We start from the raw sequence: 19,882 nt of genomic DNA, 5'->3' as shown, positions 1-19,882 counted from the left end.
GAAAGAGAGAGAGAGAGAGAGAGAGAGAGAGAGAGAGAGAGAGAGATGTTAAAAATCCTACATTGAACAAGGTTTTTACATCTATTAAATGATAAAAGCTACCACTTCAGTTATTATTAAAGGAACACTAGGTAAGATTTGACATGTTCATGCCTTGGCTCCCCTTACAGTTGCAGAGTGAAATTCACATTAACTGAACTTTCCAAAAATCAAGGCGGAGTGAGCGGGGTTTGGGGGTGGGGTCCTTACGCTCCTCCAAAAGTTACACAGTGCAATTTCTACAGTGCTGAGCCTGGACATGGAATAACAATGACAGAAGCTCTATTCTCCTTCTTACAGGACAGTGAAGAATCTCAAATATTTTGAAGCTGTAATTTTCTGGTAAAATTACTACCTAGTGTTCCTTTAAGGCTAACACTAAAGCTAACAGTGATGTTAGATGCTGAGGGCTGAAGAGGATGTGACATATACAAGTTTTATACAAGGTTTAAGAAGTTAAAATGAAACAAACAACAGCCTATGTACGCTCAAAAAAATGAACTATTTATCTCACTCATTTAACACTTCAATATAATGTTACACATCATAATATAGTGATTTTCACCAGTACACTAACCCAGATAAAACAGACAGAGCGGGAGAAGACATGAGAGAAGGAGAGAAGGGGAGGGGATTGAAACTGATGTGCTTCAGTGCAGAGCAAAATGAGGGAAAAGTTTGTGAATGCGTCACATTAGTTTCACTACAACACAAGGCACCGCTCCCACCTGGTCACATTCACTGAGAGAGAGAGAGAGAGAGAGAGAGAGAGAGAGAGAGAGAGAGAGAGAGACAGAGAAAGAGAGAGACAGAGAAAGAGAGAGAGACAGAGAAAGAAAGAGAGAGAGAGAGAGAGAGAGAGAGAGACAGACAGGGGGAGCGAGCGAGAGAGAGAGACAGAGAGAGAGGGAGAGACAGAGAGAGTGGGGCAGACATCAACAGTGAGTGTGTGAGTTAGTGCGAGATGTGTGTGTGTGTGTGTGTATGTTTTGGACAGAGTGTAATGGCAGCTGCAGTTTAATTACATTGCTCTACTCCGTGACGGCAAAAATATTCAACATGTTCTACATAAGGTTTCACAAATAGAGAAAAGACAGACTGAGAGAGAGAGAGAGAGAGAGAGAGGGAGAGAAAGAGAGAACAAAATATGGAGTGAGAAATAAGTAATGAGACACAAAGAAAGAAATAGAGCAAAGAAACTGATAGAGAGAAAACAAGAGAGACATAAAAGAAAGAGAGCGAGTGAGAAAGAGAGAGACAGAGAGAGATCGAGAGAGAGAGAGAGAGAGAGAGAGAGAGAATAAAATCCCAATTGTACATTCCCTATTCTGTTCCAAAACTAATCCTGTGCTCAAAGACAGTGTGTGTAATGTATAGAATGTGTGTAGTGTGTATAGAGAGGAGTGTTATGTTTATTTTCAGAAGGCTCACGGCAGGCAAAATGGTGGTCATTTTTTCGCAGCCGTTTGAAATCCCACGCCAGTGTGAGGTATTTGCTCAGTGGATGGAGGAGTGTGTGTGGTGTGTGTGTGCGAAGTAAATTTTGGACAGCAGGTTGAGCTCAGAGTGGAGTGTGACCTCATGTCCCTCACATACACCTGAACGCAGAGAGTGTACAGTGGCCAGACTCTGGGATGAACTGGACTGACCATGCCCACCAATGTGTTCTTTCATAGCAACTGTTGCTAGGCAGGACAAGCTTTATGAAGACCTGCAACACATCAGGATGGCGATGTATCATTTTCAACCTCTGAGTACTGTTAACAACAAGCTGGCCAATCAATAAGAGTGGCCACCAAGTATCTGGCCTTTACTCATATAACAAGTGTAAACAATGTAATCTTAAACCCTTATTAACCCTGTGCATTTAAGAGAGCCACAGGGAGGGGGCGCTGTGGGAACTTACTGACTGGTAATGTCACATTCTGAAAATGGGTGTGAGGAAAAAACACAAGCCCAGTAGCCCACAGCAGTGTGAGTTTAGCGCTGAGTTTGGTTTAAATGACAGAGGAATGAAGCTGAAAACCGACAAAATACTCAGAAGACCCTTCACTCAACTTGTTCACAACTTTATCTCTAAATCTGTGTGATTTGAGCCTCAGTTTGATGGAAAATCATGTGCTGTGGTGTGCTAAACAAGTGCCTGTTAGCGGCAGCTATGTTTCTAAACAGTGTACACCGTCTTATTTCACTTAATTTTGAACTTTTCTGTTAATCCAGTCTCTGAAATTTGTTCTCTCAGAAACAAATGTGATATATGCTGTAGCAGGAGATTTTACAGATGGAGAGTTAGTGCCGGACATCTGCATTGCGTGGTATAGAGTGACTTTCTCTGCACAATCAGCGCCACGGTTTTGTCCCTACTTGGAAACACGAGAGAACAGGTACTATAAGACAAACCTGTTTCAGGTACCAGATTTATACAGTAGTGTTGGCTCCAACTGGTGAAAAGACCACCATTCAAAGACTGTTATCCTTGAAGTTCTGGGTGTTTTGTTTTTAAATGCCGTAAAGTAACTTCAGAAGTAAATACAGACATAAAAACTCACAAGAAAGCATGTTGGGAAAAGCCGTAGTTTAAACATAATTTTAGATAACATAGTATTATTGTGTATGTTTGTGTGTGTGTGTTAGTGTGAGTGTGTGTTATACAGAGTGTGAAGGTGTGAGAGCGTGTGATTGAGTCTTAAATGAGGCCAGCTCTACAGTAGGAAAGTGCTAAAGGCCACTTGACATGCTGACGTTAAGAGAAAGTCAATATTTGCACTTGTGCCCCCCCACACACTCACACACAAACAGAGAGAGAGAGAGAGAGAGAGAGAGAGAGAGAGAGAGAGAGAGAGAGAGAGAGAGCTTGGCAGGTCAGAGTGGCTTCATGATGTTTGGGCATACTTCAAACACTTGCTCAGATTTCACTACAAAGACCAGCCGCCACACAGTGTCCTCTGTGTTTGTGACGGCCTGTCAACACTGAAAAGAATTATGGGGGTTGTAGTGCTTTGTCACAAACAAAAACAACACATACACAAGCCCCAGGAAAGAAAACTTGTTGACCATACAAGTATTTGATATAAGCAATGCCTTGATGAGGAAAACTGGAAAGAAGCACACACACACACACACACACAAATAAGTGGGGAGGGGGTAGGCATTACAAAGAAGGAAGGAAAGGCTCTTGGTAAATGCAGGACTCCTCTGGACCTCCTGTCTGTCCATGCACATAAACTCTGTATTTAATAATTATAATTTACAGTGCATGTATTATTATTATAAATATTAGTAGTAGTATTAATAACAAATCATATGAATTATATACATACTTATATACATACCTCTGTATAATAACTATCATCATATGTATGTGTATTTTTAAGTGATTTTATTTATTAATTTATTTTAAATTTATAATTTTTTTCTGCCTTTGTTTGTGTGTGGGTAAAACTGTCACGCTCCACCCTGTTATTAATTCACTGTCTGCACCTGCTCTTAGACATCAGCCATTCACAAAAAAATAGAAGATTCTTAAGCATTCAAAACACACACATCATTTCTTTCTTTCCTTGCTTCCTGTTCATGCTTGCCTCACCATTGTGATCATGCTTTCTCATTCCCAGACTGTTTACACAATGATAATAATTTGGAGCAAGAGAGAGTGCGGACTGGGGAAAGAGAGAGGGAAAGAGAGAGGCACTGATAGCGGGACAGAGAAAAGAAAACACTGAAAAAGCTCTACTCACTCCCAGTGCTGGAGTCATTGTTGAAGTCCATGGCCTCCAGGATCAATGTGTATGACCTCTGAGAGAGAGAGAGAGAGAGAGAGAGAGAGAGAGAGAGAGAGAGAGAGAGAGAGAGAGAGAGAATTACAGTTATAATTAATATCATACATGTGGTTTACGCTATTGTTATTCTTACATACTGTATTTCTCCATTCCTTGATGTCATTTTAATACGAGGGAGAAAGAGAGTAAAAAGACCAGAAAAAATGAAGGAAGAATAAGAAAGTAAAAAAGATGGACACTAAAGGAAAGGCATAGAGGTAGAGAAAAACAAAGAAAAGACACAATGAAAGAGAGGCAACGTGAGAGAGGAACAGAATGCTGAAGTGAGGGAATAAACAGACAGAAAGCAAAACAAAATACAGAGAACAAGAGTAAAGAAAACCCAAACCCAAAAATAAATCACCCTCCCTGAGGCCAACACTCACATTGTTCCCACAAGGATTGCCACAAGGATGTGTCTCACACACTAAACTAATCATTTTAATCTCTTAATGATCCTCTGAAGAACGTTAACAAGCTCGCTCGCCCAGAGAGCAACAAACCCACCAGGAGCTTGAGTGCCGGCCCCCAGCCCCTGACTCCCCAATCCTTACAAACACACACACACACACACACACTTCTGTATGTTGAAGAAAATACTTTGAACCTTTATTCATTAGAATAAGTAACCGTCAGGTTATAATACAGTGAACATTCAAAGGATACAAAGCCTATTCCCACATGATTTTATTCATCCTTCCATTCATTCATTGTCTGTGACCCCTTCATCATGTTCATGGTTGCAGTGGATCTGGAGCCTATGCAGAATCATTGGTTGCAAAGCAGGAACACACTGGACAGGGAGTGAGTCCATCACAGGACATCACACACTCATACATTCACTCACACCTTTGGACACTTTCACACAGCATTCCACTTACTAGCATGTGTTTTGGACCATAGGACAATACCAGAGCACCCAGAGGAAACCCACGCAGAGAAAACACCAAACTCCTCACAGACAGTGACCTCAGAGATGTCAGCTATTCCATCTGCAGTGCCACCATATCGCCCACATTAGTTTTAATATATATAAAAATTTAATATATATAAAACATATAATTTAATACTAAAGGTATGCCACAGAATCACGGTACCAATTTCAGATTCAATATTTATGTATAATAGCGTCTTCAAAGAACCCAGCTGCTGTCCTCTTAGTTCTGCCAGTGGTATCACCTTAACAGTGATATTGCCATAGCAACGCACACAAACTGCACCAGCAGCGATGTTGACTGATACCGTTAAGGTACTAGTTACAAACCTTCACTTTCCAAAGAAAAACATGTATCTTCATTTTTGTGGAGTTTACCACATCATTTGAACACAGCCGCTGTCCTTCACACTGTGAATCTTTCATGACGAATGGACCAATAGAAATGCTTTAAAAATAGTTTTTCATTGACTTTCATTGAAAGTAAAAAAAGATTTTTTCCTTCTCCTCTAAAGTTACTATTTTGGAGATACACAGTTTTATGGACATAGACAAGTTGGCACATGCCACTAGCAGGATGGGTTTGGTTCAATTAGATATGTTTGGTAAAATTTGATTATGAGGAAACAGGTTATGACATGCTGTTGTAGGTATTGATTATTATACAGTTAAAATGTGGTGTGATGTGATATCTGGCCTTTAAAAGGTCTCACAGATAGCTGTTAGTTGAAACAGTTATAAATATGTATTCAGACACCTGGGAAGTTGGAGTTAAGGCTTTGTTCTATGTCAATATCACATGTACATTATCACATTTTTGCATTTGAACATCACATTGTCAGTATGCATTGTTATACCCCTATTGAAGAGTATTTAAAATTCACACACATGCACACACACAGTGACAAGGCCAAACCAACCCCCAAAGAGCAGCTTCCTATTCAAAGCATGAGGCCATTTTTTTAAAAAGACATTCCTAAAACCTGACCACAAAACCGTTTCATATTAAAGCATTGTTTCAATTCACATCAGCCAGCTTAAAATCTAAAGAGACACTGTTTACACTGCAACGGTTCAGTTGCCATGAAAGTTCAGGACCCCCCTTGGCATAGTGCATCCATATATAAATAAATAAATAATTTTTTTTTAAATTGTGTGTGTGTGCGTGTGTTGGGATTTTTCCTTCAGTGCAGCCCCCTTTTTGAAGGCTTTTGTCACCCTTAATGCCACTGTCTCTCTCTCTCACCAATATCAGATAACACGTCACACAGCGCAGTGTGTGTGTGATTCAGAAAGAATGTGAGTGTATTGTGCAGGAGGGCCAGAGGGCCCGTTTGTGTGTGTGTGTGTGTGTGTGTGTGTGTGTGTGTTTGTGAGCATAACCCTTCTCTCCTCTCTTCACACACTCTCTCCACCTCTCACACGTTCTAGCTCAGCGTAGCACAATGCAATGAAATATTTCAGAAGAGATATGGCAAACTCTTGCCAATAAGAGACCTCTACACACACAGAGAGAGAGAGAGAGAGAGAGAGAGAAAGTAATCCCCATGCTAACAGCTAACATGGCAAAACCTCTATACAGCAGCCCCCTCTTTCTTTGACTGCGCTGCTTCATTTATTAAAGTTGCAGATTTGTATTCAGATCTGTACAGTTTCTGAGACATTCAGCCCACACGAACGCTTCAGTCCAGCTGGACTTCTGTCTTCTGGTTAAATGAACATGAAAAGCTTAACTAGCTCTTCTTGTTTACAAGGTTTAGCCTTTTAGTTTATCTGACATAGGTCTTTATGGAGAGGAGAGCTTTACTAGCTGAACTATCTTTCTAGTAATACTAAGAGATAACACAAGCGATATCTTTAGCATGCTTATCATAAATATATGAATACAAGTGGAGAGGTTATTATCTTTACTGGTAACTTCCTTATTTTTACTTCATTTCAGAGAGCAGGGAAAGCTACATTAGCATTACTAGCTTTACAAGTTTTAGTCCATAAACAGGGAAAGTTCATATGGTTTAGTTCATCAGCTTTTAGCATTTTAGAGTATTTAGTTTGGCTTTTTTAATAAGGAGGATACGTGACTAATTTTAATAGAGAAATAAAACCTCAGATAGAGGTGGGCAGCTCCAAAAACACACACAGTAACAGAGTTAAGGACAGAAGTGTTAGTGAAGCTGGAGAGCTGTGGCCTAAACTGTCTCCTGAACTCACACACACAGTCCGGTGAACTCTGTGTGTCACTGTCTCGCCCTGAGGCTTTAGCCAGCATCACACACACACACTCACACATGCACAAACACACACACACACAAACATTACAGCCTCTTCAGCACAATGCCATTCCTCACAGTGGAGCTTCCTGCTGCAGCGAGTGTGGGACCCGCAAGTCTTTATTCACTCTAATCCATCCGGCCACACGCCTAGAGCTACTGTTTACCACCACCAACACACACACACACACACACACACACACACACACACACACACACACACACACACACACACACACACAGATAAGAAGAGTGGACACACAGATGGAAAAAAGGCTATCAGCCACTTTTACAAATCATGGAGGAATGATCCTACAGCGAACTGAGCTACAGCAAAGACCAGTTAAAGAAACATATACATATTAGTGACTCCAAAAAATGTCTGAAATTTCTAATTTGGGGCCAAATCTGCTAACAATAAATTACAAACCACATAGATAAAATAAACTGAAGTGAACACACCATGAAGGTCGTACTGAGTCATCAACAACAGAGAGCAGTTTGTTATTCAAGGGATTTGACTCCACCAATGGATTAAAACCAAGAAATGTCCCACTTGACACGTTCCCTCCAGTGGGTATCAAAAACAGCCCATAATTCACTACAGCACAAATGGTAACATGCCACAGGTTCCATTAAAGATGCGATCCAGTAAAAAAATCCAGTTTCTCACAAGTAAAGGCAATCACATGCCTTCCCCAAAGAGTACACGCTGTTATTAATTCCAGAAGATACATTGGCCAACAGGAGTCTAGAAAGATTTGCCCGTAAACAATAAGCTTTTATATCTATCTCTGACACAAATTCAAATGCAGCTATGACATTAAAGAGAAAAACAATGAGATATCCTCACTGTTCAAGTAGACTGGGTCAATAAAAATGATTCGGATTCAGGTTCACATTGTCCTACTAGTATCCAGAAGTGAATGATTAAATAATGCACTCAGCTGGACACTGGTTGCCCAACAACCACCTTTAACATCTGCTGGTGACCCACCGGACAGGCTCAGGACGACTTGGGCACTGCTGATGATGCCAAAAAAACGTATGGCAATCAAAACCCACACACACACACACACACATGCACATACTCACACACACACACATACACACTCTCTCATTCATGAGCCCCCTGTGTTCCTTTCTAAGCTCCTCCTTTGTGGTCAGGGCTCATTGTGCTGGGCTGGATCAGCTCTGCTTGGTGGAACTATTGCTAGGTAGAGATTTAAAGGAAAGGAAAGCATGCAAGATGACAATGTCTAATTATTCCCCATTCAGCTGGGACTCTGGAGCCGGTCTAGACTGTCAGACGGGCGGAGATGTCTGAAGGACGGCTGCCCCGGTAACTGCAGCTAATTGGACTATCGGCCTGACTCTGAGTGACCTGGTATTGACAGCTAGCTAATGCCTCGGGGTGGCGAGGGTAAACACATGCCGCCAACATTCACGCCGGAATGAGGACTGAGGAAAAACAAAAACATACACCCACACTACACCTAAAACATGCCTAATATGTCTTTCACAGTGTGTTGCATGACACAGAAATATATTATAATTCAGATACACAGTTGTTGGCAGATGTTTTGAAACCCCTGGTCCTGTAGACTATAGTACATGTGAGTTTTTTATACATAGTGTTATGTGACAGTGCTGCTACACAAACAAACAAGTAGGTAATTAAATTTCCAAATTAATAAATAAATAATGTTTATGACTGGTTTTCCAGACCCAGATTTAGCCTTATCCAACACTAAATGAGCACCTACACAATTTAGTCATCAGCAGGACCTAATCAATATTCACAGAACCAGGCTATTTCGCATGTTATAGTCTTCTGTGATATATCACTATTACAAGTCAATAATGCAATATACGATAAGGATAATGTATCATTATCCCTGTCATGTCAAACCTGGTTATGTGTAATTTGACTAATTCTAATAGTGACACGCATGAGGGATTAACTGTATGTATAAATAAATAAATATAAACACTAAAAACAAAAACCTAAGGCAGAGGTAAAGTTATCAGAGGTGGAAGTGTCTGGGGTTAATTGTGTCTAAGAGAAATCAGTAAAGCCATTTCCTGAGGCCTTTGTGTGAGTAACAGAGGCTTAGAGTGAGAGAGAATTCAGAAACTGATAAACTGAAGAGATTTTATAGGCCTCATTGTTTCAGTCCTTTGATCTAAAACAGTGGAGAGAGTCCAGCCATGGTCAGCTCAGCTCTTACACTCTGACTTACAGTTCTCTAAAGGATACTATGGGTGTTGAAATTCAGTACATTTATGGTAATTAACAAATTGTCGGTTAATACCACATTTCAAAGCTCTCCAAAATGGACGTTCAAAGAGTGATTTAAATATACCAAGGACTTCTAACAATCACACGAGACCTGTTTCTATTAGATAAACAGCGCTTAAAGTTTCCACAAAAATACACTTCAGATCTGAACACATCCACAGCTGCTCGGGTTAAAAAGGATATGGAGCTGTCCAGAAGCCCTTACTGAGCCCAGACTTCAACAACACTAAATGGGTTTGTGACGACTCGGATCACAAGCCGAAAATGCACCCAACTTCAAACGCTGAACACTGGAGTGAATATGCATTACGCTGAACAATAAACAGCTCGGACTCAAAGGCCGATTTGACTCGAAAGGGTGATCTCTGACTGTTGTATACGCTTCCATTACACCCTTGAAACACATACACACACAAACATCTCTGAAGCCCTGGCAGTACCTGCTGCTTTGCTCTCCTGCTAGCAGCTCCAGCCGGACACACCAACCCGTACCAAACAGAATCATGTCAGCATGCAGGAATGCAGTGGAAGCAAAATGGGGCACTGATTCATTCACCGTATGTAGAGATTACGGTGTTTTAACATTATGGTTATGTTATTGTGATAATAATTATGTCTTACTGAGCATACTATAGAGATCATTACTGCATGAAGAGCATTAACCAACACTGTGTGTTTCATCACAGCATAGATCCAGAGCAGTACAACATGTAAAATGATAAATAAACATCACTGTACGCTGAACATGTGATTGGATAACTCATCGTGCTTGGAGGAGAATACAAATTCTGTCTGTTTATGTTATGTAAGCTACCCGAGGCATCACTGGGGATCAAACCTGTCATCTTCCAATGATGCTTAGGCCAGTGCTTAGACAGAATCTAATGCCACACTCACCGGCCAGGCGAAGCTGAAGGGTAGAACGATCCGAGCGCGGCTCTGTCCTGCTAGAGCTTCGCGGGTCACGCTGTTGCCCCCGAGCACAGGGGTGGTTCCGCTGCCGAAGCTGCATGGCCCTCCAGAGGACACTCGCGACTGGTACTCCTTCAGGCAGGCACGGAAATACGTGTCACACTCGTCCCGAGTACATGCCTCGCCTGCTGCGGGTGGGTCGCGCACACCATCGCAGCACATGCTGCTCAGGAGCTCGCCGCGAGGGTTCTGTATGGACAGCAGCTGCAGCTCAAAGTAACCAGACGCTTCAGAGCTCTGTGCAGGGAATAGAAAACAAGACCATGGCTTAGTACACACTGTGGGTTACCATGTAGATGCTTATCTTGAATTTAACTTGATTTCAGCTTGGCACTGACCCTAACCTCAACCTCAACCTCAACCTATAAGACCTGTGGTCCTAAACCTAACACTGTTATTAACCGTAACACACTGCTTCACCACACGGTCAGGAGTTAGTTAGAGTCTCAGTGGATAATATGTCTGAGAGAATCCAAATACAGTGGAACTGTATTTCCACAGTTTGGCTTGTGACCACAAAAGAGCATTGCACAAGAAAGGGTTAATAAACTATTTTATGAAAAATCTTGTGCAAGAGTTGTTATTATCCACATAAGAAGACTCAAATCAAAAATCGGTTAGCCGTATATGTCTGCAATTTATTTACTTACTCATAGTCTTAGTTTTAATTCTGTCCCTAGTCTGTTTATGTGTAAAGTCTTTTTATATAATTGTGCCTTAATAGCTTGTGTGGATTAGCAAAGTAAGATTGTCAATGTACAGTGTAGCTGTCTGTTTACATGACAGTAAAACTCCTCCATGTCTTGAAACTCTCCAGAAGCATTAATAAACTAAGGTATTTAAACTGCAGTGACTTATCTGTGGTATAAGCCAACACACTGCCCAAGCATTCTATAACATTCCCAGAAAAAATGCTTGAGAACTGAGAGGAACTGAAAGTCCAACCAACTTCTGAGACTGAACTTTAGAGGTGTTGATGAAATTTCTTCCAGGTTTTTCTCCTGAAAGGAAGGGAGGTAGGGGTGGACAGACTAAAAACAGAGAACTCTAGAATTAAGCTTAGTTAGGGCTGGACAATAATTCAGTATCAATATATATCGCAATATACCAATGTTTCAGTGACAATGATATAATTTTTAAATACATTTAAATATTTTAATATACATTATTCACAGCATCTGTCGCTGACTGGCGTTCATTACTGTAACTGCCGTCAGTTCATTGCAGGCCATTTTAAATTTAGTTTCTAAACATTAATATTGACGAAATATTGTTGTATGTTTGAGTGTGATATCATGTTTCTTGGCAGATTTCTGAGGTTTTTATTTTGTTCAAACTGATATCAGAATTATATTGTAATGCCTGAAATTAAGAACTATATCTTGCTATAAACTTTGGCCATATCATCCAGCTCTATGCTTAGGTGTTGAGGCTCCTGTGTAGATTGAAATCCAACAAGTTACAACTCTAAGGGCTGGTTTCCCACACAGGGATTAAGCCTAGTCCTAGACTACACAGCATTGGGATTTTCCATTTAAAGCCCTAAAAGTGTTGAAGTGTTTTCTGCTCTTTTGATTGCACTGGAAATGAATGACTTGTACTTCAAGGCTGTTTTAACTGGAGGTTGAGTAAATGAATGATGTGTGTGACTTCTGCACAGTACTGCGCACTCATTTACACACATACACCACTGCTGCGCTAAACTTACCCTCACACGAATAAGTGAGTTGGCTCGCAGCCTCACCGAGTTTGTTAAGCTTGTACTGACTGACCGTTTCACCAGGTCTGTAATGTTTTATGTGCAATGTACCACTGAATCCAAACGGAATCAAACAAAGCGATTTTGTCGTGATGCATGCAGTCCGTGAAGTGCACTGCAAATCAGTCAAAGCTACGCGCTGAGCATTTTCTTAACGTCTGTAAACCAAACAACCAACGCTCAACGGCAACACAAATTGGGGATCTCATGCACGCCAATATCTCAGACAAAACAAAGGCTGAGGGTCTGCTGCATGCAAAAGCAGTGCCCCAAACAACCACTGGATACGTTTAATTTTTATTGTCACACAAATCCAAACCGCGCATTGCATTTCATTAAAAAAATAAATAACTGCAACCTATAAGATGCGCACGGGTCTCGTGCATGCAACCCTCACTCCCCCAAAAACAGCGCAGCAACCTCTACAGATCTCGTGCATGAACAAATAGCTTCAAAAACACCGCTCATACCCGCATCCAGAAGCAGAGCACGAGCAGATGCAGGCACGCCGCCGTGAGCCGCAGTCTCCGTGTCCCGGTCATGCCTCCTCCCGTGTCCCGTGCGTCCCAAACTACTGCAAAGTTTCCGAACACCGGAGCGCGAGCCTCTTCATGCACCGAGACCTCCACCTCCACCTCCTCCTCCTCCACGCGCCCCTTCTGCCAGACCCTGCACGCACATGCACGAGCGCAGAAGCGCGTGCAGATGTGGAAACCGTGGAAAAGCCCTTCTTTCCTACGCGGGCTTTTTCTGCTCTGTCGTTTGTCCCGTTCTTTCGCTTTTAAGACGGTTTGCGCTGTTTGGCTCGTGCGCCTCTGTCCTGAAGGTGCTCGTGCTGAGGTGTTTATGCTCTAAAAGGCGTCTTCTTGTGGATTTTAAGTGTCCCTCCCTCCTTCTCCGCTCTTGTTTCTGGGTGACAAGCGCCTGGCTGTTGTTATTAAGTGTTTGTCCGTTTTTTAAAATGTCCTTCCGCCGTAGTGGTTTCAGCTTTGAAAGCGTTGTCGTTGATGCTGTAGTTTGATGGCTCTGAAGGAGCTCGCGAGTTGCGCGAGGGGAAAATAAATGACTCGACTGTGAGAGCACGCGAGCGCTGTGTCTATAACACCCCGCTCACAGTGGAAGGGGGCGGGGGCGCCAGTGGAAAACGTGAATATTCATGAGGAAGGCGGGGTTATCGCGGTAAGTTGCGCCCACTGTCGTCGGAAAAGGAGGCGGGGCTTTCCAGTAGAGATTTATGGGCGGTTAATCATGGCTTTAAAAAGACAACATTTCACAGTTTAATTAGAAGCAGTTTTATTACGTTTTTTACGTTTGTGTCTTAATTTTACTCTCTAATTATTCCATGTGGCCTGGGGGGAAACCTCATACCTCAGTTTTTGTAATTTCCTTCCATCCATCCATCCATCCATCCATCTATCTATCTATCTATCTATCTATCTATCTATCTATCTATCTATCTATCTATCTATCTATCAGTTGCTCTGTTTCCTGGGGTTAAAAACTCATGACGAGTGCCCCACATTGATGTGGAAATAAATACTATGTCACCTCCAGTCCAAGTTACGAACATCATTTTATTATGAACAATGTGTAGACTGAATGAGCTCTGTTCTTATTGGCTGCCCTGTATTCTGACTCATTCAATAGCAGTCCGTGGGCGTAGCATGACGTGTGCATATGAATTGGTTTTGTGACCTCACAAAACCAGTGATCTTAGAACGGGCTGTTGTGCAGTTCCTGCACATTGACTGGGGATTGAAACATGTTTTGCAACTTTTAACCTTTTTATGTGCACTATGTAGTCCTACAAGTACAGAGAGTAGTCTATCAGGTGCTCTGCATACTTCGTTAAACTTGTTTTAACTCATTCTGCAACGGTCAGGGCCCCCACAGGACCTCCACAGAGCAGGTATGGTTCAGGTGGTGGAACATTCTCAGCGCGGCACGTGGTGGTGTATTAGTGTGTGTTGAGCTTTTATGAGTGGATCAGACACAGCAAAACATTGAGGTGATTTTAATATTTATTGAAAGGTATTCGGTTGTGTTATGTAGAGTCACGGATCGGCACAAACAAGGAGCAGAAAGGAACAGTTTGTTTTATTCATTTTCCCTGAAAACACAGTATGAAACATGTGAGTGACTGATCAAGCTTCATTAGCTCGATTAGGCTTTGTTCCTGTACCGAACGTCCTCGCAGTCTCCACCTCATCCCCCCCAACTCTCTGAGGAACCTGCCACTTTTAAAGCCCAGTTAATCAGCGCTGCTCATGTATTATTCATCAGCTGGGATCTCTGTGGAATCCCAGAGCTGTTTGTACAGGAATGGAGAAGCGCATCTGTAATCACAGCTGCTTTGGGCCCTAACAGCCCCTCAGAACTGCTCCTTTCTGGAGGTGTCCTGCCTCTGGGTCCAACCATCTAGGTCTTCCAAGCAATGTCTCATTTATCTGCATCACTGGAGCTAGTTTTGGAGCATTACAGTGAATTATAACCTCATTCAATCTTCTGATCATATTCACAATACTGTATTTAAAAAAACACTGTTCTTCACGGGTTCTTCAGTAACAACAATGGTTCTACAAACAGTATTGGTTCATTATTGTTCACAAAAGATACAGACAGTGGAAATGTTCCTTCCAGTGTTGTTCCCTAAAGGTACATCACATTCTCTTCTCCGGAAGTAGAGGTGAGGTGATACATTTTCATAATGTAAAGGTTTTACATTAAAAAAAGGAAAGAAAATAACAGTCCTGGAGTTGAACCGAGATGTATGGAATCATTGCAACTTTCTGCAGTTAAAACAGAACATGGTACCATTATGTTCTGTAGCTAAAGTTACTGAGGATGAACCCTTCAGTGTTTTTGAGTGTTTAGTACCACAAACACTTCTGTGGTTCTATTTACACTGGCTCTTCAGATTGATGAAAAATATGGTGTAAATGTTTCTATGTAAAGTGGTCCTATCTTCTACTGTTATGAGCTTGACATCTTTATACTCTCAGAAAAAAGGTAGGGTAGAGGTATGTTATTGTCACTAAACATACAAAGAGTGTGAATGTATTTTTAAAGGTACAGCAGTGCTGTTAAAGTCCAGTGGTGTTCCTTAAAGGTTCATTACATTCTCTTCTGCAGAAGGAGAGGGGGATGTCTGTAATCTGTCATTACAGAACTGTGTCAAATAAAACAAGATAATAACGAGATGAAACGAATATTATAAAATATGATACAGTAATGTTCCCTAACTAAAGGTACTGAAAATGTTGAGGGTACCACCACAGAGACAATTTTACTAACAGTGTTTGGTAGTGGGACCTTTTTTGGCACTAAATAGAACCCTTTGCAGAGGAGCTGTTCTATTATCCCCTTTACACAGATACATTGCTTCAACCTGAAGGATCCTTAAAGCATGGAAATAGTTCTTTGAGTGTTTGTGGTTCTCAACAGAGTCATTGTTTTTACTGAATATCTCTGAAAGAACCATTCATTTTAAAGAGTGAATGAGCTGTACCTGAATAATGACATTGATTCATTTTGTGCAGAAAATCGTGAGATTTCACAGAATCACATTTGAATTATTATTCCTCCCCATACCTGTCTAAATATACCATGGCAAAAATGTAAAATATTCATGAAAATAGTCAATTATAATCATATTCACTAAAGTTTGTGCTTGTTATTTTGGCCAGAATGAAAGCCCTAGTCTATTTTCAAATGTAAAAGTCTGTTTTCTGTGGAAATCTGTTTTCTAGGTTTGCGCTGGGTATTTTTATGAAGAGTCCTGAATGAAACATTAATCCTCAGATTGATGCGATTCGCAGCGAGATCTGAGCATTTATGATGTGTTCGGTTCTTTCATGTCTGAGATTTACAGTCTGGTTTGGTATGTTTTATCAGTTGTGGGAATTTTACATAATATTACTGCAGATTATAATAATATTCAGTAAAGACTGGGCTTGTTATAAATCCAAATTAAAATCCTACATTTCCAACATAAAATCCCTAATAAAGAGGGATTTTCTGTACTGTGTTTATTGCCTGTTTTCTTCATAACAAGCCTCTTGTCGAATCTGAGTGTTCAGTGTGTTCTCAGCATCGTTCTGAAATGTAATAAAAATATCCAATCAGACACTGGTCAAATCCGAGAGATGCTCTGAGTGATGCTGTGAAGAATCAAGATGAAACTGAATGACTGTGAAAGCCGAGAGACCCCCCCCCTGGTCTGAAGAGAGAAAGAGTGACAGGAGAGAGGGATTGGGGGGTGGATGGAGGAAACTGGGAGGAGGAAGGAGGAGCAGTCTTATGAAACACAGGAGGGCAGGGGGTGGAGGTGGTCTTTATTCTGAAATTGGAACAGCTGTGTCTCGCTGCCTTTAAAGAGGCCGTGAATAGATGATGGGACTAGAACTCCCCCCAATATTACACTCCCTACATCTCCCCTCACATCCCCCTCAGGCAGAGAGAAGAGAGAGAGAGAAAGAGAGAGAGAGAGAGAGAGAGAGAGAGAGAGAGAGAGAGAGAGAGAGAGAGAGAGAGAGACTATGAGACAAAAGAGAGCAAGACAGGGGGAAGATGAAATTGGAGAAAGAATACAAGGAAAGAAAGGTAAAAGAGGATGCTCAAAATAAGAAAGAAAGAAAGAATTAATTAATTAATTAATTAATGAAAACAAAATAATTAAGTATAGACATTAATAAAGAAAGACAGTGTGTTCTGAAAGGGGAACAACACTAAAACTAAATTGTGTACTGGTGTGTGACAGAGGTGTTAATCGGCATCATCATAAACATTCGCAGTACATGATTCAAATGAAATACCTATAGTGTTTGTGCTGCTGCATCTAGTTTGACTGGGCTTCTATTGCCCCCATCAACTCTGCTGCCCCCTAGTGTGAAAGGCAACACATCCAGGGTGTGAGTTTTTAACTCTTTACTATTTAAGGGCCCAAATGTAAAATTAATAATCATCATAACTGAAAATAGCCAAATGATCAATAAGAATATAATAAATTCATTATAAACATTTGCAAAGCAAAAAGACATTAGCTAAAACTGCCCCCTGTCACCCCATACAGGGCGAGGACTAGCTCAGGTTTCAGCCAAGAAATGTTAAATCAACTACTGCTATTGCTGCTAACATGCCTCAGAACCCCTCAGAACACTCGACAGAAAACGTTAACTGCTATTGGATACCCACATGGACTAGCATGATGCTAACTGGAGGGGAGTTGGAGGGCCAGAGGTCTCAGATGGCTGAGGGGATTGAACTGGAACAGGGTTAAAAGGCCATTACTTGCCAAGTGAGTCTTTCACATATCAGAAAATCAATGACATCATCTAATATGCATTCTTACCCTGTCTTTTCATTTTCTCTTCCTTTTGTGCTTGATCAGTAGCAGTAGCAACTTCATACTGACTGTCATCATCCACCTCCCTGTGAACTCCACCCACACTGACTTGTTGGTTCATGACCTTCAGTAGAAGGTGTGGACAAGCGTGGGAACCTTTTGCATCAGGCTTACATCAAGAGGCTTCTTTTGAAGCAGCTATCAGCTCTACAAAGTAAACTGTTGCTTCAGCAGCTTTCGTAGAAATACTTGCTTCATAGTGACAAAATTCTGCCCCAACTCAAATCTTGTCCTACAAAACTTAACCCAAAGAGGGCTTCATGCAAAAAAGATTCTGTATCGAACACCTAGCTCGACAAAACACCTAGCCCCAATTACCTTTAGCCCCACACACACACACACACAAAACCCCTGTCCACACTGACTTTAGCCTGACAAAAGTATGTCTGAATTCATCTAGAGCTTGCCAAGGTTCAGTCCAAACCAACAGTAGCCTAACAATCTTCTGTCTGAACTGACCGAGGCCAACCAAATTCTGTCCCAAACAACTAAAGCCAGACATAGTTCTGTCCAAACCAACTGTAACCCGTCAAGTCTCTGTCCAGCCTAATTACAGCCCAAGACAATGCTGTCCGATCCGACTGTAGCAATCTGCAGCAAAGATGAGGATGCAGCACCTCCGGCTTTATCAGAATTCATCTGCTACAAAATTATAATAATAATTTAGTACTGTCGACTGATAAGAAACTGACCAACACTTTTATTTATGAAAATTTAAATATAAAATAAAGTAGCAGTGTATGATCCATTGATTAAATATATAATCAAAACAATAAAATTAAGTCGCTTTGTATTTTTGGGAGGGCATTACAAACTGGTTACAGGGAACCATTCTTTTTACTTTACTATAATACCTCAGTATAGTTTTGATGTTTTTGAATTAGAATCTCTTAATTAGTTGAGGAACTGTGTGTATGAGACAGGGAAATCTACTGTTTCTATAAAGTGAATCTGAAGTTGTGGGAGGGGCTATAACTTCTGCTTCTATAGAGTGAATCTGAGGTTGCAGGTAAGTTACTGTAAAATTTTTATAGGTAGGTTTATAGAGCACATGAAAGTAAGGTCAATCTGACAGTTGGTGTGTGTGTGTGTATTTAGTTCCCACAGACAGACCTACTATCTCCTGATTTGACCTATGTTTCATTCTCCCTGCTGGAGAAAAGTTGCGAAAGAAGCCAGCTCTGGTGAGAAAAGAGAGAGAGAGAGAGAGAGAGAGAGAGACAAAGAAAGAGTGAGTTTATGACTAACCAGAGAGGCCTGTAATTGCTCTTCGACTTCACAAAACTTGTGGAGAATGTGTGTGTATGTGCGTGTGTGTGCGCATGTGCGTGTGTGTGCGCGTTTGCTTGAACAGGTGCAAGACCCGACCCTTATAACGGTTGTCTGCTTTTCCACCTTCACATGATTCTTCTTACATTACTCTGCAGCTGTGTGTTAGGATCCATTTGAAACTACAAGACTGCCCCTATAAGGTGTTAATGAATGGTGTAAGATGGGCTTATTACTTCACCCTTAATGCGATAAATGTGAAAAAATTGCTTTTATTGAAATTGCGTCTCCACATTTAACAAACACACACACACACACACACACACACACACACACACACATTACTGGTGCACTAGTGCAATCCAGCCATCCCCAGAGCCCAGGGAACTGTTGGGGGTAAGATGTCTTGTGTAAGATGTGGATGTTGAGGGAGGAGACAGAGCTGTTTTAATTTGGTTTAAATTAATATAGTAACCTAAGCTGGTAAAAGAGATATTCAAAGTGAATATTTGAAGTAAGACACATTTCTGCAACATGGACCTCACTCAAATTTTGATCAGCGTCGCCATCTGTCAATTCGCTGTCACTGTTTGAGGAGAAAACGCAATTAATTGCAATACTTTGTGTCTCTTTGCTTTGGGAGATGAAATTCTTTGAGTCTCCAGACACAGTAAATACTTGGGAAACCAAACACACACACACACACACACAACAGGCCCCTGGTATTTAGTCTGCTGCAACATCTTTAGTCATCTCAGTAGAAACACAAACAAACTTCAACATAGGCCATAAATGACAATAATATTTAATGTGTTTGTGAATGGTATCTCTGTGTGTGTGTGTGTGTATTCACTGACAAATATATTGATTAAAATCAAACATATCCATGAAAAGGAGCCACATTTTTATAACCTCTGTGAAACACACATATTACCTTGGGTTTATTTACACTTTATATAATAATTTAAAATAATTGAGCAAACATAAATATTTAGGTAGGTTTAAAAACTCCATGACGAGTGTCACTGTAGTTGTACTAGTTAAAATCTGTATTTATTGAGCGTAGGTTGCTGATAAATGGAAAATAGCTTAAATCCAAATCAAACAAACCAACC

General features: G+C 41.0%; 1 protein-coding gene across 2 annotated transcripts in view; it reads right to left on the bottom strand.

Annotated features, from left to right (window-relative positions):
- jag1a (jagged canonical Notch ligand 1a) overlaps positions 1 to 13,151 on the bottom strand; it is a 32,602-nt gene extending 19,451 nt beyond the window's left edge. For both annotated transcript variants that reach the window (XM_066660839.1, XM_066660840.1), the window contains exons 1-3: positions 12,565 to 13,151; positions 10,261 to 10,572; positions 3,777 to 3,834 (exon numbers count right to left, since the gene is read on the bottom strand). In XM_066660839.1, coding sequence (XP_066516936.1) covers positions 3,777 to 3,834; positions 10,261 to 10,572; positions 12,565 to 12,636 — 442 coding nt within the window. In that variant the 5' untranslated portion in view covers positions 12,637 to 13,151. The remainder of the gene's footprint in view (positions 1 to 3,776; positions 3,835 to 10,260; positions 10,573 to 12,564) is intronic.
- Between the last annotated feature and the right edge of the window lie 6,731 nt (positions 13,152 to 19,882).

This window comes from Hoplias malabaricus, chromosome 2 (assembly GCF_029633855.1).
Source record: "Hoplias malabaricus isolate fHopMal1 chromosome 2, fHopMal1.hap1, whole genome shotgun sequence".
NCBI classification, from domain to species: Eukaryota; Metazoa; Chordata; class Actinopteri; order Characiformes; family Erythrinidae; genus Hoplias; species Hoplias malabaricus.
This window is presented reverse-complemented; position numbering and strand designations above follow the sequence as displayed.